The sequence below is a fragment of the Hydra vulgaris genome, chromosome 08 (genome assembly GCF_038396675.1).
Source record: "Hydra vulgaris chromosome 08, alternate assembly HydraT2T_AEP".
NCBI lineage: Eukaryota > Metazoa > Cnidaria > Hydrozoa > Anthoathecata > Hydridae > Hydra > Hydra vulgaris.
This window is the reverse complement of record NC_088927.1, coordinates 34,626,338-34,653,971: the sequence shown is the minus strand read 5'-3', so window position 1 is coordinate 34,653,971 and position 27,634 is coordinate 34,626,338. Positions and strand designations below refer to the sequence as shown.

At 27.5% G+C, this 27,634-nt stretch overlaps 2 protein-coding genes across 3 annotated transcripts in view; one reads left to right on the top strand and one right to left on the bottom strand.

Annotated features, from left to right (window-relative positions):
- Positions 1–27,634, top strand: part of LOC105847469 (uncharacterized) — a 54,269-nt gene that overhangs the window by 3,188 nt on the left and 23,447 nt on the right. The gene's annotated exons all lie outside the window — the stretch shown is intronic.
- On the bottom strand, positions 81–26,512 carry LOC101241819 (metabotropic glutamate receptor 3). 2 transcript variants are annotated; one of them, XM_065803516.1, is made up of 7 exons: positions 26,406–26,512; positions 9,619–9,698; positions 8,763–8,872; positions 7,912–8,202; positions 4,497–4,631; positions 3,859–4,258; positions 81–1,888 (listed from the first exon to the last, which is right to left on the bottom strand). In XM_065803516.1, the coding sequence occupies exons 2-7, from the start codon at positions 9,671–9,673 to the stop codon at positions 351–353; spliced, it is 2,529 nt and encodes an 842-aa protein (XP_065659588.1). In that variant the 5' UTR covers positions 9,674–9,698; positions 26,406–26,512; the 3' UTR covers positions 81–350. The 2 variants fall into 2 exon arrangements, with proteins under 2 accessions (XP_065659588.1, XP_065659587.1); XM_065803515.1 differs by lacking the exon at positions 26,406–26,512 and adding an exon at positions 11,266–11,483.

Below are 27,634 nucleotides of genomic sequence, written 5' to 3'. Positions count from 1 at the left end.
GTAAAGCATTCAACTGGTATATGGTACATTATTACTTACATGGAAATACTTGAAAGAAAAAAAAAAAAACTGTCAGAAACTGCATAACTTGGTTTTTTTAATTAAATATTACCAATATGCAAAATTACATTTAAACTATTTGTACATCAGACATCCATTACATTTTTATCATTAATTAAATTACTAGTATACAATACTTGTATTAAAAATGGTGAAAGTTTATTATTTTAAAAAGGTTTACTAAATCCATACTATACTACATTTACTCTAAACCTATTAACTATATAATAATGATAATAGATAATTACATTTTTTTTATAGATTTATATTAAAAACACAAAGATTAGTTTTTATAGTTTAGCGTTTCCTGTTTTTGATTCTAGCAGTTGTGATTCGTTTGAATGACTAATTGACCATGTTTTTGGGTTGTTAGCATCTTGATCTTGATTCCTTGGGAACATTAAAAGTCGCACTTTTTGACCAAACAAACCGAATAAATTAACAAATCCAATAGTAATACACAATGTGCTGAGAAGATATTCTCGCAAAAAAATACCTTTACCTGTTGTCAAATAATAAGTGGGTAAGAACACTGCCCAGAGTACGCATGTAATGTATAGTGTGACCCCAATAAATTTGGCTTCATTATAATTTTTTGGAAAATGGCGTGTTTTGAAGGCAAGTATCGTGCATGATACCATAAAAATAAAGCTTAACGTTAAATTGATGAACATAGATACTGGACTTTCATTACCAGAGCACTGAAATGAAATGTAATCACCCTTTTCTGTTAAAATAAATGAAGCCATTGGTGTTTTTTCTGTGAACCAAATACCAGCTACTATCATTTGTACACATATTATTGCTAAAACTGCAATCACATGTGATTGCACACTGATGAGTACAGGACTGTACACAGATTGTTTTGCATAAATAAATATTCTATAAATCCGACTTATTCGAAGAAATAGAGGTGCATAGCAAATAAGAAAAGCCATTCCAGGAAGAGCACCTCTAAAAATGCATACTAACATTGATGGATATACCATAAATGGAATGGGACTTAAAAATAACATCCCTATTCCCAATAAGATTAGAAAGAATAAGTCTTTTCCGCATCGCTTCATTATTTTACTACGGATGTGGTAAATAAACAATGTTGTGAAAAATAGAAGCAAACAAATACCAATAATAGAGAACAGTAGTAGTATGAGTAGTAAGTTTTGTCCTCCAATATAAAGATGAATTTCTGGAAGTGTTTTACACAAATTTTTTTCAAAATCAACGTTTTCAGTATATTTACATTTTACACATGTATTGTTAACAGATATGCTGTTCCAAGGGCATCTTTTACAACTCCAACAACACTTTTCTTTTTCCAAGTTTAAATCATTTATCTTAATGTGTCCAAGAGGACACTCATTGCTACAAGTTATGATTGGTGCTAAATCTGTTTCATTATTGTATTTTAAGTCAAATTCTGGTTTACTGCCTGAAAGTACTTCATCTGGAAATAAATGCAATTCAGGTCTGTTAAGAGACCAACTTGCTCTCATTATATTTTTGGAGCTTCCATTGTTGAATATTAGTTGATGAATATCATACTTAACAGTTTCAGCAATTCGGTTGTAAGGTACTTTAAAATCTTCAAGTGTGCCATCTGTATATGACATTCTTACAAGCATTTGATAAACATGACTAGAATACATCTTACGGTCTTCGGTATCAAGTACACAACTATCTTTACCTTGCATCCAAATCATAGTATCTTGACACACATAGCTTAGGTATACATGTATTGCATCAGCAACAGCATACACTGCATCCATAACTGTTTGAACAGGAGTGTTAGGATAGTATCCTACACCACGTGTAAATTTTTCTTTGCCTAAAAATGAAAATAAAACATTTTAATATGTTATCAAAAATATTAAAATATCATGAATAGGTGCCTATGGGATGGATAATAGGTGCCCATTTAGAAATGAAGTTTTTAAGATTTAGATATGTGAGGTTTTCCATCGAGCAATAAAAAAGCCAGTTGTAAATTTTAAATGACAATAAACTATGAGCACTAATCTATTAATGAATGGATTATAGGCATGGATAGTTATTGGATATAATATAAATATACAATTTGGATTTAAAATATGAATGGATATAGAATTGGAACATAAAGTGATTGCAGACAATAAATTTTATTTATTAAATAAACATTCTATGTATACAAATTCCTAATAGTAAAATTCAGAGATGTAGCCTAGACAGTGAAGGTCAAGATCAAAACTAAGATCAAGACATTTGGGCTTAAACATTTGGGCTTAAGTTCAAGTCAAGTTTGACTTGAACTTTACTTTGTAACCAATAGCGGCAGAGTATTTTTTGAGGGGAAAACCCATACTCTGTCGCTATTGGTTACAATGTAAAGTTCAAGTTGAACTTGACTCAAGTTCGCTTCTTGCATTCCACCCTAAGACTTAAGACTTCAAAACTAATATCAAAGCCAAGACATCAAAAAGTCAATCCCAGAACTGAGATCAAGACTTCAAAGATTTTCACAAGACCAAAATCAAGACTTAGGTTCTTAGAAGTTCAACACAATGGGACTCATGGTCAAATATGTATGTATACTGCCTTTAGCTGATGTACCATTTTACCATTTATGCACATTACTCTATAATAAAACATAATTACACATATCACACATTACACATCGCGATAACATAATTATGTATTATAAATTTATGTTATCGCGAATTGTGCAGTACACTGTTGCAGTCTACAATAGGTAACTTTAGTAATAACAAAAAACTAACAGGTTTCTTGTATTGTTAAAAACAAAATGTACCATTAAGAAATGATGCATCACCATCACATTGTGAAATAAGAAATTTTGTACTATAGTTACAAAAAAAAAAAGTTAAGTAAAGGTTACATATTTTGTTTAAGTGCTTTATGCAAGAAGTAAAACAGACAACTATGTATCACTTTGACTTTATAACTTATAAAACACATTTAATAAAAATTACCGAGCCATTCATTGTGTTGATATTTTTTGTACAGATCAAGAAAGTACAAGACAGTATAGGTCCTAGACCAAGACCAATACTCCAGGTTTTCGTGATCAAGACTTCAAGCTTCAAGACTAAAACATAGACAGTTAAATATGAGACTGGAGACTAAGACTTAATTCTCGAAATCTACATCTCTGGTAAAATGAAGAAAAGCCTTACATGAATTTCAAACTATGTAAAGTCATTTTTCAGTATTTTTTTAATTGTATAAAGGTGAATTAGAAAAATTTCTGAGAAAATATTTAAATCAAGAATTTTTCAATCAAATGGTCAAAATTTAAAAATGTTTTTTTTTTTTCTTTCAATATTTCAATTGAATAAATTTTATTTTTAAGTTGGTAAGTTAATACTGAAAGATTGTAAAATCCAATATTTTGAGATTTAATGTAATCAAATTCATTAGCCAAGCCATTCAATATTATGGATAGTAGAAAAAAACAAGCTATACCATTCAGTATGATAAACAGCAGTAGAAAACAATAACATTAGCAGCAAACAATTTATTACAATAATTTTAGCAATAACAATGATGTTATGAGAAGAAAAACTCTCACAAAATCTGGATCAGTAGTAATGTTAAAAAGTTTAAAGAAAAGTAAAGAAAAAAAGTAGTCTGGTGATAAAGTGATTATCATGTTTGAGGATATTGGATCAGTAGTAATGTTAAAAAGTTTTAGTATATTGGAGAAGTAAACAAAAAAAAGTAGTCTGGTTAGTAAAGTGGTGAAGTTGAATTAGTAAAAAAATTATTAGAGTAAAGTTATTGAAATGAGAAATTATTTACCTGTGCATTTTTTTCTCTTTGAATCATCTCCAGATAAGGAGCAGTTGAATACACTTTGCCAAGCTTTCTTAAAATATGAATCAGAATTTTCTGTAATTTCAAGATTAGTAAAATATGCTTCAAATCCTGGCATTTCTTTGTATGCAATATCAATGCTTAATGTACCATTTAAAATATCTTCTGCTCCTTCGATAATTTCAGCATAGTTTGTGCAACCATAAATGCAAATAAACACAAACCTTTTATACATAAGTTGTTTTTTTATTATTGAAAATAATTCTTGTGTGTCTTTCTTGTTTGTAAACAAAATAACTCCTTTTAATCGCTTTTCTTTGTCTGTTATTAATGCATCAATTGTTTTTTCATATTGTTTTAGTGATGGATTATTTGGTAAATCAATCTGAAAATTTTTTAATGGAAAATAGAAAAATATATATAAATATATATATATATATATATATATATATATATATATATATATATATATATATATATATATATATATATATATATATATATATATATATATATAGTAGAATAATAGTGTATATACACATAATAGAATAATATTGATATATTAACAATTTATAAGACCAAAAAAAAAAATATTCTAAACAATTAGGAAAAGATTTATTTACTTTTTCAGCTAGACAAACACCAATTGTAGGTAACTTTGCAATAAAATGTCTTGCATCGCTTTCTCCGTCATAACTATAAGAACTGATCACTGCTAAGTAATTCCATTTAAGATTCTTAACGAGATCCAATGCTACCTAAATTTAATTTGATATTTTTTATTATAAATTCTTGACAATGAGCAATAGTTTCAAAAATAATTGAAAAGAAGATATATTTAGGCTCATAATACAATTTTTTTATTTTTATTTAATTCTAATAAACTTTAACCCTAATAATGTCACTGACTGTATTGGGTGACCCAGCAACTGAATAATGCTACTTTTTAAAGCCCCAACAACTACTTTTAGATATGTGTGGCACTGCTTGTTTTTTTTCTTTTGAGCCCTTGATACATATATAAACAAATGACGCAAAAACATTTTAAGATTCAATAAAAATAGAGTCACAGGAAGCAAAAAGATAATATTGGCTATGCTTCAGTCAGGACTACTTTTGAGATAATATCAGCACTGAAGTGCTCAAAAACTGCTATTTTTATGTAAAAAAACTATTTAATGAACCCGGAGATGTTGAAAGACAATTTAACACTCTGGTTCAAACAGAAAGAACAAAAAAAATTTATCAGTATGTCAAAGAAAAAGTCTTACGAGAATCAACTTGATCTATCCACACCCGGGCCAAGAAGTCGAAGCTGTCAAATTTTACAATTCAAAAGGTAATAAAATACCTGAAGTGAGGGCTATGGTTAAGTCAAGAATGAGTTGACCTAAAGAGGGCTGTGGTGAAAAAACACTTGATAACCAAAAATCAAAAAGAACTCAGAAAAGAACAATGCCAAAAGCTTTTAAATTGGCAAATATCACATGAAGATTCATCCTCTTTTTTTCTGATAAAAAATTATTCACAGTTGACAAAGTAATAGGCGAACAGTTAATTGGCAAACAACTTTATCAGTGCTCAGATACCTTGTATGTGAGCACTAATAAAGTTGAAGATGTTCTAGACGATATCAAGTATGCCTTTAAAACAAAACACCCAGCTTCTGTGATGATCCTGGGTGCTATTGGAAATTATGGAAAGAGATGCCCTCCAGTGTTTGTTTCGAAACGTCGAATTGACCAAATTGAATAATATTTGAGACTTTTACAGATAAAAGTTGTTTCCTGGATAAAGAAGACATATCCAAATGGTAATTATGTAATTTAGCAAGATGATGCACCTGCTTATATCTTTAATCTTTAATTTAAAATCTCAATAGCACCTCTCTATTACAAGTGGCCCCCTTCAAATCCAAACTTGAACCCTTTGGACTATTTTATGTGGACGACTGTTGAGAAGGAAGCATGTAAGAAGCACCATAACAGTACTAAGGCTCTACAGTAATCTCGAGAGCTTGGAAGAGTATTCCAGATATTGATATCATCAATGCTTGTTGGTCATTCTTAGGTCGACTTCAACAGGTCTATGGAGCTGATGGAGGTCAAATAGAATAAAACAGCTTTAGTCATTTGTGATAATAGCAGTAAAAAAAAATTCATTTTTGTTTAAAAGTAAATTTTTTATAAAGTTTGTCTTTAAAATGTTACACAGTTGCCGGATTACTCAGCAAAATGCAATTTAATGAGATAAAAATAGATTAATAAGCAAAATCAATAACCTAAAAAAAAGGCATGTTGATAAATTTTACTGAATGGCTCATAATACTATTTTTTTATGATTTTTATGAAACCGGTTACTAAATTCACTAAGATGTTGTTAGTGATTAATGAGTCGTAATGTATGTTTATATTTTTGCATATATGTATGTATTGTTATTCTAGATAGCCTATGTATTAATATAGGAAGCTACTGTAGCTTACTTGCAATAATATTGTAAGCTACTGTAGATTACTTGCAATAATATTGTAAGCTACTGTAGATTACTTGTGGTTGTATTTTCAGCTACTGTAGATTACCTGCAATAATATTGTAAGCTACTGTAGCTTACTTGCAATAATATGTACTCTTAGGGGTATGACACACACACACACTTACCTGTAGAATCGCCACTAATTGTAAGCTACTGTAGCTTACTTGCAATAATAGTGTATGCTACTGTAGCTTATTTCCAATATTAACAATGTATGATACGAACTTAATAAAATCGTCTATAGCAAGTAGGTTATTTTTGTTTGTAGCTTAGCCACAGTATAAATAACCGTATTTGCTATTAGTGATTCCATTACCATGACCAAGTAGTTATAATACTAAAAGAAATCTATAAAGTAGTGAGATTTATAAATCAGTTACTTTAATAATTGTAACTATCCATCTGGTTAATCTTGTTACTATTAACAGCTTGGTTTTAATCAACCAATTTTTATCTCAAATAAATCTAAATAACCAATATGTCAAATAAATCTAAATAAATTATTTAATGACTATATTGGTTTCAATCTTCTTGCTTTATTGCAAATCTGTTAGTGTAATGTAACTAGGAGATTTTACAATTCATTGGATAAGGTGAAGAATAAATATTGTTTTAGATAATGTCTGGTATGCCAGTCTTCCCTAAATCTATCTATTTTAGGAGAAAAAATTATTGACTTTAAAACAAGAAGTTACCAGCAATAAACTTTTAAGTTACAAACAAAAATAGTAATAAACGTTATTTTTAAATTAAATATCTTACAAAACATTTTAAAACTTTTTCTAAACTATTCAGTGCCTAAAATCTTAGCTTTCATTCATAACATTTATTTATATTTTGGGGCATGTTACTAAAAATACTAAAATAATTTCGCTTGTTTACAAAATATTTAGAATATTGTTTCTCAATGTTCTCACTGTATCATCGTATTCTATATCTTCGAATGATCATATGTTGTATCTCATAATGTATATATTATATATAGGAATGATAAAAATGAAATTCTTTTATTCTTTTAACACAAATTACATTAAAGGACAAAATCAATCATATAAAAGTTTATGGAAAATTTTACTGTGATGTTATACTGTCATTATAAAGTTATAATGACAGTCAATGTGGTTATAACATTTTAAACATAATTTGTTTGAAAATTTAAAATAAGATACAAATTTATTGACAGTATTAAAATTTCATGAAAAAATCTTTTGGCGTTCGTATGTAATGACCACGTAAAGTTTACAGCCCTCTCATTTTGGTAATTTTTTGTAACACATCCTCATTTAACACTAGTGTTAAAATAGAAATGTTTGCAGTTTGCGGTTGAATACAGTATTTTTTCGGAAAAAATACTGTATTCATCCGGTTTAACACTATATATTCAGTTTGTACTAAAAATGAATTTATCTCCAAAGATTTAAAGATGTATTTTAAATATATCTTTTGGAAGTAATTATATAAGGTAAAAATTTTTCTAATACTGCAAAAAAAAGTCAATTGCTTACCTGAATGCGGAATTTATCTGAAGGAACTGTTCTTAGCATATATTCATGGTTATGATCATTAGTGTCAAAATCGCTGTATGTTGCGCCGTAGCTGATTGTTATTTGACTGAACGTACCGGTTAAAATGCTTCCAATGTAAGATGTTTCAGAAGAATACGGACCAATTAGAAATGGTACCCTTTCTTTAAAGGTTGTTAAGATTTTTTGTCGCACGTCATTTATTTGATTCACGGTATATATGTTTTTGATGTCTAACTTGTAGCCGTGGAGAAGGCTGGGATCTTCGTTAATCTAAATTTAAGATAGAAATTGCTTTTTCATAGTTGTTATATATTTTATATATATATATATATATATATATATATATATATATATATATATACATACATACATACATACATACATACATACATACATACATACATACATACATACATACATACATACATACATACATACATACATACATACATACATACATACATATATATTTTTTATACATTTTATACATTATATACATACATACATATATATTTTTTATACATTTTATACATTATATATTTTATATATATATATATATATATATATATATATACATACATACATACATACATATATATGTATATACATATATATATGTATATACATATATATATATATAATATATATATATACATATATATATATATGTATATATATATATATATATATATATATATATATATATATATATGTATATGTATATGTATATGTATATGTATATATATATATATATATATATATATATATATATATATATATATATATATATATATATATATATATATATATATATATATATAAGTTCTCACCGTTTTTATTGCGTACTTCATTGCTTCTATCATCATTAATCCTGACTGTGTATTAGATTCTTCTTCTGTTATCTCTGGGAAAATGCCATTAAACATAAACGTGCCATTGCCTGCAATAAAGAAAGAGTTTTGAAAAAAAAGTTGAAAAACGCCTACAGTTTGAAAATAAAAACCTAAAAATATTGTGAAAAAGAAAGAAAGATTGGGTGGTTTAAAAACAAATAGTATAAAATTTAAAAAAAAAATATAAAATACTGTAATGGTAAAGGTATTTTATGAAAATATCAAAAAAATAATTTTAAGATTTAAGAAATATTTATGTTACTTCTCCTATATATTTCAGTTACACTATTTAACTCTATATTTTAAGAACAACAAATACACTTTAAGAATTGTATTTACTTTATGTAGTAAAAGTTTTAATTATTATCAGAGGTGATCTTACAAATAAAATGAGGGGGGGGGGAGATGAGTTTTTGAAAAGTACCGACTAGCTCAAAAAAAAGGTCCCTAAAATTAATATTTATCCGACTGAATTGTGTAAAATACCCGATTAAATTTGTAAAAATCCCGACTATAACTTGAAAATCAGTTACTTTGGGGGGTGGGTGGGGGTGGAACACACACACACCCGTAAAATCGCCTCTGGTTATTATTAATGAATATATTTTTAAGAGTAAATACCATATAGTATTATACCATAGAGTATACCCTTTTGATTTTAAAATGATTTTAAAAAAAAACTATTCACTGGCTCTGACAGTGCAATTAGGAAATAAAAAGTAACTTATTGCTTTACGTTATATGTTTGAAATTTTTCACTATAGAAAACCCGAACAAAATGTATAATACTTACCAGGAACAATCTTTGCTGCAGCCAATTGGATAAGAATAGTCAATACAATTAGCATATTTTTGAAACGTATACTTGATTATCTGATAAAATAAAAAACTTTCGCAAATTAAAAGTGATGTTCCAAAAAAAGAATGTAAAAATTTTTAAATGGTTCTTCTTTATATTATTTTTGTTAAACAAATAATTTTCAAAGAGCCTCCGCAGAAACTCTAATGGAGTTTCTGCAAAGGCTCATAAACTAAAAGTTTTAAAAATGCACCGAGAATCCGCTAGAATCCACGGAACTTTTTTCCCCAAGAAAAAAAAGTTAATAGTAAAAGCAATAATAATACTATAAAATTTTTTATGTTGTTTTTTTTGTTATTATTACTATTTATGTTTTTTTACATTAAAAAATATTTATTATTTTTATTACTTGAATTCTCTTTTTTTCTATTTTATCGTTGAAAAAATATCTGGTTGTTTTTGAATAGTCTAAATTCATTGAACTTTTTTTGTTTTTGTGTTGGTCATAAAATAAAATATGTGCATTTTTATCGACCAATCAAAAATGTACTTGGTTTTTCCAGAGATTTTTGCTATCTTTTTCTCGAACTCGTACTTTTTTCTACTACTAAACGAAGCTTAGTTAAATTAAACTGTTTATCCAAAAAGAAACTGTAAAAAAACTTAAATTCTGAGGTGCTAAAAAAACGCCCCCAACTTTTTTTACCGCAAGACTTAAATTTCATTTATATACTGAATCTTAGTAAAAGAACTTTAATTTTAGCAAAATAATTTGTAATGTGGTCCTAGTAACTTGGGAAAATGTGGTCCTAGTAATATTAGTAACGCGTGATATAAGTTACGAAAATCCTAGTAACTTGGAAAAAATGCTTAGGATTTTTAGTGCCTAATAAACCGGCGGGAACGTTAATTCTGTACTCAAAGTATAAAGGGTGCGTTTATTCTGCACACGGGAACATTTATTCTGCACTCTGACTAAAAATTTATTTATTACTGTATTGAGTATATTTTTAAAACAGATGTAAAGTTTATTTTTATAATTGAATAATGTATGGTGTCGAAAAATTAATAAAACCATTAAAAAAGAATGTTGGAAATAAAACAAAAATTTATTAGCGTGATATAAGTTATGAATAACACCGGAATTAAATGTATTGTTATTTAAAATATTCATGATTTTCTAAAGAAGTCTCTAAAATGTCCGTTAAGAGCAGGAACATAATCTACTACCTATCTTTCTAAAATATGCAAGTATCAAAAGTTTTAACATTTCAACAAAATATCTTTAAAATTTCTTTAAAACTGTTCTGAAATTTCAAATGGAAGGTTGAGGGTTAGGTTTTCTCGGACTCGGACCGCTTCCATCCGGTCCGAGATTCGTTTCTAAATAACTTATACATCTTATATAACTTTTAAAATTATATAACATATATTATCAACTATTTTTTATGATTTGTAAAAATCGTTTTATATATTAGAGAATTTTTGGAATCATTATTAAGGTAATAAAATTAACTTATTTGATTGGTAATTATCAGAGATTCTGTTAACCACGTTCACGGTGGGTAACAGAACAATCAAATAATAAATACGATCTACAACAAGTTTAAACACTTATTTTAAAAAAAAATTCAAGTTTACCTCGATTTATGGAAAAACGTTCCGTGAAGTTAAAAATATTCTGAATTAAAATATAGAGTTCTTAGTAAAATACCAGAAAGAAAAAATTTCTTCACTCTACGTCAAAATGCATGCAGAAAAATCATTTGACATTCAGTTTTTTTTTTCCAATTTCAATTCAATTCTTGATCTTTTGAATGACTTATGTGTTAAATGAATAAAAGTGACTTACAAATGCTAAAAAATGCATGACTCAATCTGCGTTTCAAATGAATTGGTTTTGTCATTGTATCGTTAATTTGGCGCTTTTCTTTTTGTAATTCATAGTTGCTACACTATTTTTTAATACATTCATGACTTTTTAAATGCACGTAATGAAATTCATTCCTTTTTTTAGTTTTGCAACATTGTCAATTATATATTTATTATTACATATATATATTTGATAGTTTATTATTTTTTGTATGGTGCCAAATTATGGTAATTATGGTTTGTATGGTTACAAGTTATTATATATGGCATGGTGTATTTTTATTTAGTCATCTTTTTTTTTCTTTTTTTTTCTAATTGTTAACGGGAAACTTTCTTTTTTTACATCAAGTCTTTTATTAGACGTTATAAAAGAATACTAAATAGTAAAATAAAAAGACGCGACAAAATAAAATAAAAAGACACGACAGAATAAAATAAAAAGACACGACATAATAAAATAAAAAGACACGACAGAATAAAATAAAAATACACTACAATAAAATAAAAGACACGACAGAATAAAATAAAAAGACACGACAGAATAAAACAAAAAGACACGACAGAGTAAAATGAAAAGACATGACAGAGTGCTATAAAAAATATATAGGTAAAAAGTGGTAAAATTAAAGTATATAAGTTAATATGCAAAGTATATAATTTTTCTAAAAGGTTGCATGTCATTTTTTGGTAAAAAGTTTCGTAAAAAAATATATCTATTTTAAAAGGTCCAATTATAATTTTCATTCGTAAAAGACTGCACGGTTTTATTTTTTGTTTCTTTACGCAGTAATTTTCTATTGCAAATCCTTGTGGAAAAAAAAATGTTAGCGATATGAGGCTTTCATTATTTTCCTGTAAAGAAAGTAAAAATGAAAAATTTAAATATTTTTTTAAATTTGTCTATTTTTTCTGTGTCTTTAAGTATAAATTAAAAAAAATAACTTTTATGTATAGTTAGGTAGAGCGGGGCATATAGGGACACTTAAGAAATAAATGCTAGTCGCGGATAAATTAATCATTGTTAACACTGTTTTTCATAGGCGCTGGAAGTGTTTAAAGACGGGGGGGGGGGGGAAGATATGGGTCGGGTTTGGGAAGAGGTATCCCCCCCTGAATGGGGTGTTTGGGGGGCGTTATCTCACTAAAATTTTTTTAGGCATAATTAACCCTGCTAAATGCAGATTTGCAATTCTTTTTAAATCATTATATTTAAATATTTGGTACAAAACAAAATCTACCAAAAATAATTACAGTTACTGTAAAAAATACCCAAATACGGATGAACGTTCACGGGTTTTAGCCACAAACTCCTCCATGAGTGCTGTAATGTCAACCTTGTTGTTTGCTCCATGCAAGAAACGAGCAGGAGCATTAACTGTGGAACTACGCTGTGCCTTAGGCAGCTCGAGATTCAGTGTGGTAGCTTTCTCGATGGCCTTCCTGTGTAATTCTGAAGCAAATTCATCACTACGCAAGATCAAACATTAAAACAAGTTTTGCTTTTTTAAATTTTATTTCATTTTCATGGAGTCTGTACTCTGTACAATGAGATTTTTTTACTAATCGAACTCTTTTGAAAAATTCCTAATTTAGTTCTCTTTTTTGTCGTGGATAATGACTTTAAAACAATAGACTTTCAAAAGTTGCGTTTTGACGTTTTCAAAACTGAAAATATTTTTTTTGCGACTGATTTATATGAGGGCGATATTTTCTTTTACAACAGAAAAGTATTTGACTCTACATATTTTGTTATTAAAACTTTTAAAGCTGAACTCCTAACTAACATAGGAAAGTTCACATTAATACACATCAACATCAGGAACTTAAATACAAATATCGATAAGCTAAAATACTTTCTTATCAAATGCAAAAACTCTTTCAAAAAAAAAAACTTTTGAATGCAAAAGTTTTTTTTCTTCGGAGTGCATAAAGCTATCGCTGTTTTGAATCGCGAATAGTGACATTTTGGAGAGGGGGGGGGGGGGGGCACAAGATATCCATCCTGCACCCAATGTTCCAATGCCTATGCTGTTTTTTATAAGATTCCTAAAATTCATTTATACAAGAAAACAAAAAAACAAAAAAAAAAAGTTCTAAAATAAGTTATGACAACCAAGGTATCGAAAACTAAAAATTTCTACATTTTGCAAGTGGGTGGGACAAATCGAGACATTTAAAAAGCAGCAGTTATTCGTTAATTATAAATCTTTAAAAGTGATATCTCAAAAATCTCAAAAAAGTAACACACCTATACAAATTACACGCCCATACACCCATACATCACAAAAAAGAAATACCGTAATTTTGGGTGGCTTTGGCCCATTTTGCACCTTAATGTCTATTGCATGAAAGCCACAAAAGTTATTTCCTCAAACACTAAGTACTATTAGAAGTACATAGAATAGATAGTTAGAACTATTGTCTCCCATTTGAAAATTATTTACCTGAAGTATCTTTTGGGTGGTTTAAATGGTGGGCCCAAGTCGCCCTGTGTGTAAGGGTGACTTACACACAGGGCGACAGGGTTGGAAGGCCCAACCCTGTAAAAAGGGACTAAAGGAAGCAAAACAACAATAAAAACAACAATATTTAGGCAAAGAAAATAAATTTACAAAAATAAAGTGACAAAAAAAGATTTAGTAACAAAGTTCTTGTATACAGTAAATAAAATATAGGTACAAACTAAACAAGTATAGGTACCAAGTAAACAAAACAGTTTAGGTATAAAGTAAACAAAAATGACTAAATAAATGTTTTTAAAAATTTAGTGCAAAAGTTCTGGAACTGAATAAATTCCTCTTTTTGAATTTTTCTTTGGTTCCTCAATAAAATCGACTATTTCAGACTGGGGAAAAAAAAAGTTGCACTGCTGGTAGTGACCATTTCCAGTTAAGTCCATTTTTTTTCATAATAGTAATTTCTGCTCCATTTTTTCTTAATTTTTTCAACTGCAGAAAAAAAAAACTTCGAAAGTTACTTTAAAATTATTCAATAGTTATTACATTAAATAATATTAGTTATTAAAATAATTAGTTATAAAGTTTACTAATTGATTAGCTAAATATAAATAATTCAAAATAAATAAACAAACCTGTCCAGGATTTAACTCTCCATTGCATTTAACAATTACATAACAATTCTCTACAAGATTTAACAATTTCTCCTTTTTACAAACATTTTTTGTTTTATCAATATTTTGAAAGTTCTTTTTGCCTAATGCTGAATGATCTAAAGATTCTGTATGACTTTCTACGACTAAACTTACATCCGCAAAAATTAGATTAGAAGTCTCAGTAGTTCCAGTATTTGTACTTGGGCCAGCAAAGTCAATGTTGTTGGTCTCAATTGTATTTATAATACTAATAGGTGTATCTACATTATTTGAATTTAATCTATTATTTTCATTTATAACACAAGATGATATATCTGTTGAACATAAACTTTTACCTGGGACAGCACATACTTTACGTCGCTTTGGTTTTTTAGAACCATCTGAGGGATCATCCAGTGACTTACATAAATGATCTAAAAATGATTGGCTTACTAAATCAGTAGTTGAGTCTAAACCTACATTACAACATGGTAGTCATGAAAGCACTTGAGACTTGTCTAATGGAAAAATTCTAGTTTTGCGAAAACCAGCTCTAAGGTTATCAGTCCCATGTTCATTTAAGTTGGTAATTAAACGGTCTAAAAGTCTAGGAAATTCATATTTAGGAAGAGAAGCAACTCTCCTTCCTTTTTCTTTCTCCTTCCATTCACATAATATTTTGCGTCAGTTAATCTTCAAAGGTCTAAAGTAGGCAACATCTAATGGCTGCGTGAGATGTGTAGAGTTTGCTGGTAGTGCCATAAATCCTATGTTATTGCTTTGACATGCATCCAGTACTGCAATGCTCAAATGTGAAAATATGTTATCACCTATAATGACACTTCTTCCTTGAGCCTTCTTAAGTCTTGGAAGAAGTAAAGAGAAAAACCAGTCCTTAAAACATGTTGAGTCAAACCAACCACTTTTTGATCTGTTATAACGTGCTTTTGGTGGCCCATGTTCCATCCATGTATTCCATAACGACTCAGCTTTGTAAACAACATAAGGTGGTAGCAATTCACCATTGCCACAAAACATTACAGAGAACAAGGTCTTTGTAGAATTAATTATGCGTTCAGGATACTTACATCCACGCTTTGTTAATTTTTTTTTTTTTTTTACCTGGATCATCACTGAGATTGGTTTCATCATAATTCCATATATTATCAGGTGATATATTACTTATTTCATTTGATAGATTTATAAAGTAGTTATCAATCCTATCGTTCCTATTTCTGCTCTCTTTCCCTTTATGTTGCTTGCAAATCTTACTGTGAGTTCTGGATTTCTTTTTAAAAAAGATCGAATCCAATCGCCACCTGGAAAATTATTTTTGAACTGAGGTATAACGACGCCTTTTTTCTCTAAATACCGTTTTACTATGCATCTTAAATCATATTTATCAACAGGATAACCAAACTCAGATGATTTTATTGCATATGCCTTAAACATGTCTTCTTCTTCTGATGTAAATATTTGCTGACCACCATACTTTTTAGGATATGTCTGTTTTATTTTATTTTTTAATGTTGATCTTGGTATATCGTATTTCAAAGCTGCTTGTCGTTGAGTAATTAAACCATTCTTTAAATCTTTTAATGCATTGTCTAACTGTTCTAAAGAATAAGTAACATATTTTCTTTTTCCACGATTTGGCTTGTAATTTTGTGGCATATTTAAACTAAGAACTAAACAAATTTCGCTATTTACTAATACAAACTGTTATAATGATTTTCTATTGCATTGCTACTTCAAAATTTTTCATTCCAACATAGTAACTACCATAATATCTATAAATTATCACTAAAAAAGGTTTACTCTAATACATGGGGTGACTTTAGCCCGGGCCAATGTCACCCTATGTAGTGGGCCAAAGACAACCTATTTTTTTTTAATCTCAATTGCAAAAAAGTAATAAACTGTTAAGCTTTCAAAACAAGATAGAATCAAACACTAATGGTTTAAAATTAATTCAGTGTATATTCCAATAAAAAACCTTCTCCAGATACTGCTATCGATGTAAAAGTTTACACACCTAAAAAAATTCGGATTTTAGGTGCTTCTTCTAAAGTGCAACTTACAATAATATCACAAAGTCTCGAGTTAAGTAAACTAAGTTAGACTAAATAAATAATAAATTTCCCACAATTTGCTACTAAGCATTAACCGGCATACCTTGAGGTATCGATTTTAAACCATTTTTAAACAAAAATTTTGCTTTGGCTAAAGTCATCCCGTAGGGCCAAAGCCACCCAATCTTACGGTAACAACTAAAATAAAAAAAACTTTTTGTGTTTTATTATAAAATACTCTTAAACTAACAAATTTAAGAAATTGTTCTAAAATATAAGTAGGGCAAAACTAGTATATATTATTATACTGGTAACTGCAACTAAATTTAAAATTAAACAAAAAGTATTATGGTCACATAAATCACACAAAAAAATACCCTTAAACTATTTGGTAACATTTTTGATGAGCTGGCTTATTAGCAATATGCCAATGTAGAGCAAATTTAAATATGTAATATGAATCAGCAGCTTTTCGAATTCTAAGTTTTTATTCCTTTTTGTTCACAGCTAAAACTGCATTTTATACCATTTTGAATCTTTAATCTTTCTTATATAATTTCTTACCATCGTTGTTTACATTAAACACTATTAATAATTGAAGTTAATAAAACAACAATTTCTTTGAATTTATTACTATTATTGCTTTTCTAAATAATGAAAATAGTATTTTAGATTAAAATAAAATCACCTAACTGTAAACAAAATGGTAGTAATATAATCAATTGTTGTCCCGATATTTCGATTGTCCCGATATGCTCCATAAAAGTCATTTTACTGAAATTAAAACTATTCAAAAAGTAAAAAATACTGTCTGAAAAATATAAACCTTTTACGAATAAAGCAAATTAGCAATATTTCAATATAAATTTTTTGTCGTAGTATCGCTTAAGAAAGTACGCAAATTTTGTTTTTCGTACAAATGCATTTTGGTACTTTTAAAATTATTTTTTTTTTTTTACGAAAATGAAGCACAATAGTTTAAGATGTTTTATCAAAAAAAGTTTTTGGAAAAATAATTTTTAGATATAAGGCTTTAGTCATAACTGTCCCGTTATGCCCCACTGCCCCGATATGCCTCGCTCTTCCCTATATATTTAATAAATATATAAATATTATATATACTTTTATGTATAGTACATATACTCAGAGGCATCCAGGATTTTTTGGTATTTGAGTTAAGTAGCTTGCAGGTATGTATTATATGAATATGCAGGTACATATTCTAAACTCTAAACTTTTGTATTTTAGGCAAAAATTACATGGATTAGAGCCTGGTAACAAATATGCCCAAAGTAGACATCACCTTCCTAATTGTGGGAAAAATTGCTTTTTAAAACATAATTCCTTACATCTTAGGCTAGGTGTAAATTTTTTTTAGGATTTAAAATCTCATCAATTATATGCCTAGAAATTATATGTAAAATGTGTACTCGTTTAAAGTTGTAAAAATAATTTGGTTATAAATTTTAAACTTGGAATGTTTTTTTAATGAAGTTTTGAATTTATTTGAAAAATTTAGTTCTAATTTAGCAAATAATAAATTTAAATTCCTGCCCATTTCTCTTTCTTTTTCCCGCAATTTTAGGCACATTAGGGTAATTTTGTTACCAAGCTCTAATCAGCACATTTTTTACCAAAACATGGATGAATTTAGAAAAGTTTGAAGTTTAGAACTAGTTACTGCAATTACTTAATTTAATAAAAAATCTGCCCCTGCATATTCTTTTTCAGCAGATCCTATTCATATTTATCAAAAAAAAATTTATATTATTTATACATATTTATCAACTTTTAAATTAGATTTTACTTCTTTTGTTTGCTTTTGTAATATAGAGAATATATATAATGTTTATTTCAACTTTATTTAAGAATTTCGAATTTCATATGAAAGTTCTTTTACGGTGTTTTTTATTTGTTTGTTTTATTGTTTTCTTTCTAAAATCTTTTGTAAGACCACTTTACATAAGCATGGGATGCTAATAGTGGGTAAACTAGGTAAATGAAACTTTAGATTAAAATGCATATAGTTTAAGGAGAAAAACTTTAGAGGAAAATGCCTATAATTTAAGGAGAAAAGCTTTGCTTGACCTTTAATTTTGTAAAATCTAGTTGCCGGTCTCACTTTAACTTCTGGGAATCTGTGACAAAGTGAACTCAAATATAGGTTAACAGGGATCGCGGCAGTTTTTTTTTTATGCTTGAGAAAGATCACCTTCAAACTTGGCTATGTCTATGTTTATATTTTAAAAAAATTGCAATTGAGTCTAGTTTTTCCAGGTTTTTTCATAAATGTGCATTAAAGATTTTTCATAAATGGACATTAAAGGTTATCTAGGATAATTAGCTTTTATACATATTAAAGGTTATTTAGGATAATTAACTTTTATACATTATGATCACTTCTATGATTATACATATGAACTTTTTCCACTTAAAATTTTACAGTTAAAAGTGAAAAATCACTTGGATAATTATTACTCAGAAAAAAAAAATCTTGAATAATCTGTTTGTGTGTGGGTAGTTAATAGTCTTCCTTTTGCCTTAATGACTTCAAGACATCTTTTAGGCATTGAGTCTCCTTTTGTATTCTCAAGCAGTTCTCATCAAGAAGTGGGCAAAATTTGACCTGCAATGGGTCAGATTTTTTCTACTCCTCAATGAAAATTGCTTGAGAATTGATAATTTTTGTTCAGCTTTTCATTCTTTGTATTATTCCCTGCACAAGAGGAATAGGACTTCCAATTTACAGAGCCACATGTAGGTTAGGACTTCCACCAAGTTTGATTTTGTGCTATTACGTGTTTTACGCTTGAAAAATTGTAATGCTAACATCATCTATTTAAGTATTAATTAATTCATGTATAACTTATAACAAAAATAATTCAAATTGAATATATAGAATATTTTTTTAAAAATTAGCAAAATGTATAAAATACTTTACTTTACATAATAATTTTATTTTTAAATTGGATATTTGAATCGCTTTTTGTTAAACGGGCGTATGTATTTTGTCAAAGTGAGTTTGATATGATTTTCTTGGTCCACCAAAAAAATCATATCAAACTCACTTTGACAAAATACATTCAAATATTCAATTTAAAAAAAAAATTATTATGTAAAGTAAAGTATTTTATACATTTTGCTAATTTTTAAAAAAATATTCTATATATTCAATTTGAATTATTTTTGTTATAAGTTTTACATGAGTTAATTTATACTTAAATAACACATGTACAACAAAAGTTTTAATACTATATAATTAATCTAGAACTCTGTTTGCAAAAAAAAATTAACTTACCTAAATATAAAAACAAAGTTATGAGACAAAAACAGTTTTGATTTCCGTCAAAAATGAGAAATATCTTCTAATTTAAATCTTTAGGAGATTAGTAATATCTTTTTGATTAGTAAAGTTTTTGGGCGTAGCAATTGCAAATATAATTGTTAGGAGTAGCAAACAATCTCTATGTTATAACCTACAACGAGTTGAAAACTCTTTTTACTTTACAATATTTTATTATCACATGTTGTATTTTTATCACATATTGTATTTTTATCACATTGTATTTTTACAAAAACGTTATTTTTGACGTCAAAGATTTTTTGTACTTAAGTTTTGATTAAACCAAGGAGGTATATTAGACTGGAGGGAGAACGAAGTTAAAATACATCATTTCTTAAAGAACTGTCTTAGTAGTAACATAAACACCGCATAATTATCATAATTTAAAGTTAACCAATCCGATTCCACTTTTAACAAAAGTTATCTAATGATAATGTTTCATAACGTCATAAGCAGTTGAAGTGATGCAAACAAAAAGTGGAGATTTAAAATATTCGTAAAAAATATTTAGAGTTAGTTTATTGTTATTTTTTTATTTTGTGCTTTTTGAATGACTAATAATAAATTTCTAGATTAGAATTGAATTAATTAATGTCTAGATGAGAATTGGTAGTATTTTTGCCGGATTTACAAAAAGGTATTTTTTATCTCTATATTTAGAATATAGCAGTTTGTTTTTAAATCCAGCAAAAATGCTAGAACAGAAAATAAAATCCTGGAGAGATATAATAAGTTCCTTGCCGAAAAAACATTCTTTAAGAACGTAACAAAGGGGGAAGCAAAAGATAAGGTTCAACCAAGTAGTAGAGATCGTCTAAAACTTTGATATTTATACCTAGTATTGAGGTACTCAATAAACGATTACTTTATGTAAATCATGATTTTTGTTGTGATTACTACTTGATAGTTGGAACAGTTGTTAAAAACTTATCCAGTCAACTTTTAAGAGAGTAATCCATTTGGATTGTATAAAAGTACTACGATTAAAACGATTAAAAGTACTACGATTAGAACGTATAAAAGTACTACGATTTTAAACGATTTTCGGCTTCGTTCCCTCTCCAGCCTATTATACCTCCTTGATTAAACAAAGCTTACATATCAATTAAAAAACTTTTAAACAAATGAGATATTCTTAATAACATAAAATGCATTTATATTTTTAAAATGTTAGTGTTTTAAAAAAATTCTTTCAGTAAATAATAAAATGCTTACTAAATGAACTTAGCAAAGCAAAAATGTCGGATAAATGTCCGTTTATTTTGTAAACTTATTTAAAAAAAAGACGCTAAAAATTAGAACGCGCATCAGTCACTATGTGCTAAATTGACCGCCAGGTTTTATGAATTTTTTTTCACTCCTTAAGAAGATACCACTTAAATATTTGTTAAACAAAATTTTAATTTAAGTTTAACTAAGTACTTAATGTTTTATTTTAATTAGCTTTCAATTATTACTTTAACAGATATATATATATATATATATATATATATATATATATATATATATATATATATATATATATATATATATATATATATATAACATCATTTTTTGATAACCTATCCCCCCACCCTAATTCCCTATACCTTCGTACGTACTTTATGGAAGACCCGTGATATATTTATATACAAGTTTATTTTCATAAACATTTCGTATATTATGCAGATGTTAGATAATTTTTATGAAAGTTATATATGTTGTTTGATCTATCAAATCTTTTTTCTTTACACATTAAATCCCGGAGATAAATGCCTTATTTAATTATTTCTCAAAATAATTATTTATCATGTCCTACTAAAAATAATTATTTATCATATTCTACTAAAAACAAACAAAAATAATTATTTATCATATCCTACTAAAAACAAGCAAAAACAATTAACAATACTAATATTTTTAAAGATATAGGTCTGATTGGTGCCAGTTCTAAGAATCGTTACATAATATTACACAAAAATTTGGATTCATATTTGGGTTGGAGTTGTACCTGAAAATAATTTATAATAGACTATAATAGACACTAATATTTAAAGAACTTAATTATGGTTAAAATGGGGTAGGGTGGAACTAGTTCGGCAATTTTTACTAAATCTAACAGATCTCTTGAATGGTCGGATTAATATAATTAATATAATTTTTTCACTATTAGAAAGATAATTTGATCTGCTAAAAATGGTTGAGACAAAAAAACTTTTTTCGATTTGTTTTAGAAAATAGAGTCTATAGTTTATTAGGCTGCTCAACATACCCCAGCGGGGTAAGTTGAGCAATTGTGTGGGGTAAGTTGAGCAATCAAAAAAATAAATGTATTTCTGTGGCAACTATTAACTCTATTAACTATAAAACCAAAACTTCCTTATAAATTAAATATATACTTTCAATTTTAACAAATTATTTAAGATATGAATATAAAAACTAATAATTTTGAGACTAAAATAAAAACAAAACAAAACTTTTTAATCTTAAAACTAAACACAACTTTGTAAACAAATTTTTGAACAAAACTTGTTAATATTATGATAAAATAATAACTTAATGTTAGTCTTCAATTTTAATTTTGCAGTTAATAAAAATATTGTTTTGACCAGAATGTGAATCACATTTTTGATGAGACCATTGATTGCAACCTTGACACTGGATCCAATTTTCTTCTGGTAGACTTTCAGAATAAGTTTCCCAACATACAAGACAAGCATAATCGTGTTCCGCACTTTTCTTTAATTTTTTGTCATCTTAGTTTTTTTGTATGATTGTATTTTAACTTTTTTTAATATACTAAGCAGCAGAGTCTCCTTATTACCAAGATCTACAAAAGATTGACAGGCAGACCTTCTTTTGGTTTCTTTAAAATTCTTTCTTCTCAGTTTTTTTGTTTGTTTCTTTAACTTTTTAAATATACGATGTAACTGAGTCTCTTTATTACCATGCTCTTTATTATTATTTGAAAGAAATTGACAGGTAGATAATTTTTTTTGTTTTTCAACTTTTTTAAGTTTCTTAGTTTGCTGCTGTTTTAATATAATTCTTTCTGGAGTATCTGTTAGAATAGCAGCTTTCCTTTTTCTTTGTCTCGTCAAATGTATCTTTTCTAGTACTGCTTTTGGGTAAGGTCGCACAGTTTCATGAGAAAATGCTTTAGTTTCAGGAATAAGTAACGTTGTCTCTTTATTAATACTATTTTTGACAGATTAACCTGAAGATGATGTTAAATGTACTTCAGAATGAGTTCCGTGTGATAGTTCAGATACAAGATTTGCTGGTTCTATACGGTCTGTAACAAATGGTAGTAAAAAATAATCAGCAAAAATGTTTGCATTGTACGGGTATACACCAGTTTTTTGAAAACCCTTTGTAATGTTAGTACACGTTATAGCTAATGGCAATGAATCAGATACAATTTTTGGTGGACCATTGGACTATTATTAACAAAATAATCTTTGTATCCAGTGGATCATTATTAACAAAATAATCTTTGTAATTTTTGCGAGGAAACACAAACATTGGAGGCACTGTATTTCCAAAGGCAGATACAGCTGTTACCGTTGTGACATTAGTGCTTCTTTCCCCAAATGTCACAGCACCAGCATTTCTCTAGCCCTTTATAGCCGCAATTTTACTAGTTTTTACAACTGTAGATACACCAGTTTCGTCAACATTCCATATTTGTGAAGCACTGAATTTGTATATATAACTTATCCCAACTTTACCATAACTTCACCTAACTTATCAAAAAACACTTTTATATTTGCAGCGTTAAATTATGTTGCCCCACCAAGGCTAGTTGCTTCAGGTTTCCTTATAGATAATTGAGGATTTCTTTTTTAAAACTAGTCATCCACTCTTTACCAGCCATCTTATTTACCGTCAAAGAATCTGGTATTTTGATTTTGAATTGAAGATCACACTCATAGGCAAGAGAATGAACGTCTTTAGGAGTATAGCTGTAAAATATAGATGCCATTTGCAATAAATAATTTTTTAAGGCGCTTTCTTGCTCTTGGGAAAAAATTAATCTAGGTTTGGAATAACCCATAGATGGGTAACTACTAGAGTTAAGTTTTAAAATGTATCTTGTTAATGTCATTGTCTTGATGTCGAGTTCTTTAGCAGCTGCAGAACACTTTTTTTCCTCTCCAAAATAGAACTTGTTGCATCACTGAGCTGCTGGCTTGTGAAAGCACCATTTGAATTTTTACTTTTATAATTACGCATCCTATATATATATATATATATATATATATATATATATATATATATATATATATATATATATATATATATATATATATATATATATATATATATATATATATATATATATATATATATATATATATATATATATATATATATATATATATATATATATATATATATGTATGTATATGTATGTATATATATATATACATATATGTATATATATGTATATGTATATATATATATATATATACATATATGTGTGCGTGTGTTAGTATGTGTGTATACACACACTCTAATTGTTATATACCAATATTTAAAGTTTTCTATTTAAATATAGTAATATTAAATAATATATATAAATTATTTATATATAGTATAAATAATCAAAATATAAATGAAATATCATATTTTGTATATGTTTTGATTATATATACTTTAAATTGGTTATATGTTTTTTAAATCATAATATAGTAAACATAGAAACATAGTAAACAAGATTAATTTAAAAAATTTATTCAAGAACTTTTCAATTTAAATATTTTATTGACCACGTAATATTGAAGTAAAAATATTTTTAAAATATTAAAAAATCAAATAATTTTAAACCATAATAATATATTTATAAAAAAAAAGGGTTTAAGATATTACCTTATAATTGTTATGAGTATTTTATAATGATTAATTTAAATGTGTGAATGAACCTTAAAATGTTTACCAAACGAAATTTTATCTTCGTGTCTGAAAGAGCCGTTTTATTAATCGTTGTCAAATCTGCTCAACACTATACTAGACATATTATACAAGACAAGGCGACACATCATACTAGACATACTAGACAAGGCGACACATACTAGACAAGGCGACACATCAGTTAGGTTATAAAAAGAACTATAAGACTTGGGGAAAAAAGGATAAGTATAATCAATAGCCAAATAAATGGGTAAAATATAAACACTTAAGTGATTCCAGATAAATACTTTTTTAAGCATCTAAGAGAAAAATAGCAAAAAAAAAATTTTTTTTTTTGGTCCAAAATCGAAAAAGTGTCCGTGCATGTTACTGAACCGTCCAACAACCCATTTGATGCTTATATTATTACCATTCTAAATACCTATCTTTAATCCATTAGATGTTTTGCCATGTGATGAGTAATTTTTGAGATATTTTAGTTGCCCAACTTGTCCCCAACTTGCCCCTGTGCTCAACTATCCCCGCTCTACCCTACTTTACCCTACGACGACACAAATTAATTTTTATCGCATAACAACATTACTTTATTATTTGAAATTATGAACATAGAACTTCAAAGTAAATAAACTTTCAGTAGCTCAAAGTAAATAAACTTTCAGTAAATATTGACAAAACTAACTGGACTCTCTTTCACCCACTTTCCAAAAAATAATTAATACCAAATGAAACTTCTATATTCATTGATGATTCAAGTAAAACGAGTAAACAATTTACAACTTTTAAAAAAAAATCAATTGCTTCAAGCGGTAGTACCTTTATTAGACCATAAAACTGTAATGTGCAAAATTTGAAAGTTGCATGTCTTCTCGATTCTATCTTAATTTATTTATTTTTTACATATAATTTATTGTGAAACATAAACTAGAATGTGTTGTAATTAATGAATTTGAAACAAGAGTTGATATGAAACGTTGATTTGAAACAAGAGTTGATTTGAAACAAGAGTTGATATGAAAGTAGGACTTTAGGACCGATGATTTTTATTCTATTAAGTCTTTATAAAAATGTTTTATATTATATAGTGTTACGTTTTTAAATTTTTGTTGTCTTATATTTACGGTATAGACTAAGGGGCTTGGTGATAAGACCAATTATGTCTTCTTCTTGCCCCTGCTATTTGTATTTATATTATGCTTTACGACTTTAATAAATTTATATGGCAAAAAAAAAAAAAAAAAAAAAAAAAAAAAAAAAAAAAAAAAAAACATTTACCTGCGTATATATAATAAAATATAATCATAATATATAATAAAACGTAATTTATTTTCATATATAATGAAACGTAATTTATTTTCACAATTTTTCAGACATGTTTGGGTCATGTAAAAATGAATTTTACATAAAAATGGGTAGTCTTACATAAAAATCATATAATTAGATGAACTTGTAAAATAAAACTAACTGTAACTGTAAATAAAACATCAAAAAACATGGTTTTAAACCAACTTACATGGCTTTAGATAGACAGCAAGCAAAAAAATATATATAGATAGTTTTGTTTTTAATGTAGAAAAAAAAAACATTCATCTTTTTAGTTTGAAAACTGTAACTTAATGCAGAAAAAGTAAATAAACCACTCGATTGTTTTACTTTTGTTATTTTTAATGACGCGTTTCCTTTTTTCTACGAAATTCTACGAAAAATGACATCTTTAAAGCGGTTTATTTATGTTGCTACTTCAACTTATTTTTCAAATAAGATCGCTACTAGTTAACTTTAAATTTTTATTTTTGAGTTAACTCCTGTTTTCATATAAACTATATACTCCGGCTTGAAGCAACTTAATACCAAAAGTTGATTTATCAACGTTAAACCGGCTGTTAAAAAACGTTTTGTAATCACAGAAACCGTTGATGAAAACTGAGATCACCATCAAAACGTACTATGCATGTCCAATAGTGTTGTTGTACATCTCTATTACATTATCAAGGTATATTATGGATATTAAATCTACTCATAGTCTATACTTAGACTATTTAGAACTTTTGCAGTTTAGTTTAGTTAAAATAGTATTATTAAAGCAAGAGATAAAAGTTCTTTTATTGAAAAATATATTTAAATATTACATATATTTACATATAATTGAATAAGATCTACAAATAATTGAATATAATCGACATATAATTGAATAAATCTACACAAATTTCTTCTCTTTTCCATCACCTTTTTGAAATGGAGCGTATTTTAGAAAGTCAAACAATATTCCATTAACCGAGGTTTCTTTTGCTCCATTGAATACAATAGAAGAAGCTGTAAATAAAAAAAATATATTTAAAAAAATCAAAAAAGGCAAACTTGAAAAAAATATAATGAATGGTAAGGTGTTACAACTTATAAAGTTATTCCATTTACAAAGCCATATAAATTAGTGTTACTAAGTATATTTTTCCACCTTTGCCCTTCATATCCGTGGAAACCATAAAAAATTTTCGAAAAAACTCTGAATTTTTAAAAGGTAATTTAACCGTTAGACAGGGCCGTCCCGAGGTGGTCTCTCATGGGGAGGGGGTATTGTATGTATTTTTTGCCAACTAGGACACAGAAAAAAAAATCTTCTATATTAGGTGCAAAATCTCCTCTAAAATCCTATTTTTTTAATGAGAATTTTATGTGGCCACCCCGATAATTACTTTTCAATGTTGGAAAAATTTAATATTTTGACTATTAATTTATTTTGAA

Bases quoted from the DNA above. Each gene is read 5' to 3' on its own strand.
- LOC101241819 (XM_065803516.1), bottom strand. From the start codon at position 9,673: ATGCTAATTGTATTGACTATTCTTATCCAATTGGCTGCAGCAAAGATT. The intron at 8,873-9,618 runs GTAAGTATTATA...TCTTTATTGCAG, and splicing joins TGCAGCAAAGATTGTTCCTG to GCAATGGCACGTTTATGTTT. The intron at 1,889-3,858 runs GTAAATAATTTC...TTTCATTTTTAG, and splicing joins AAAGAGAAAAAAATGCACAG to GCAAAGAAAAATTTACACGT.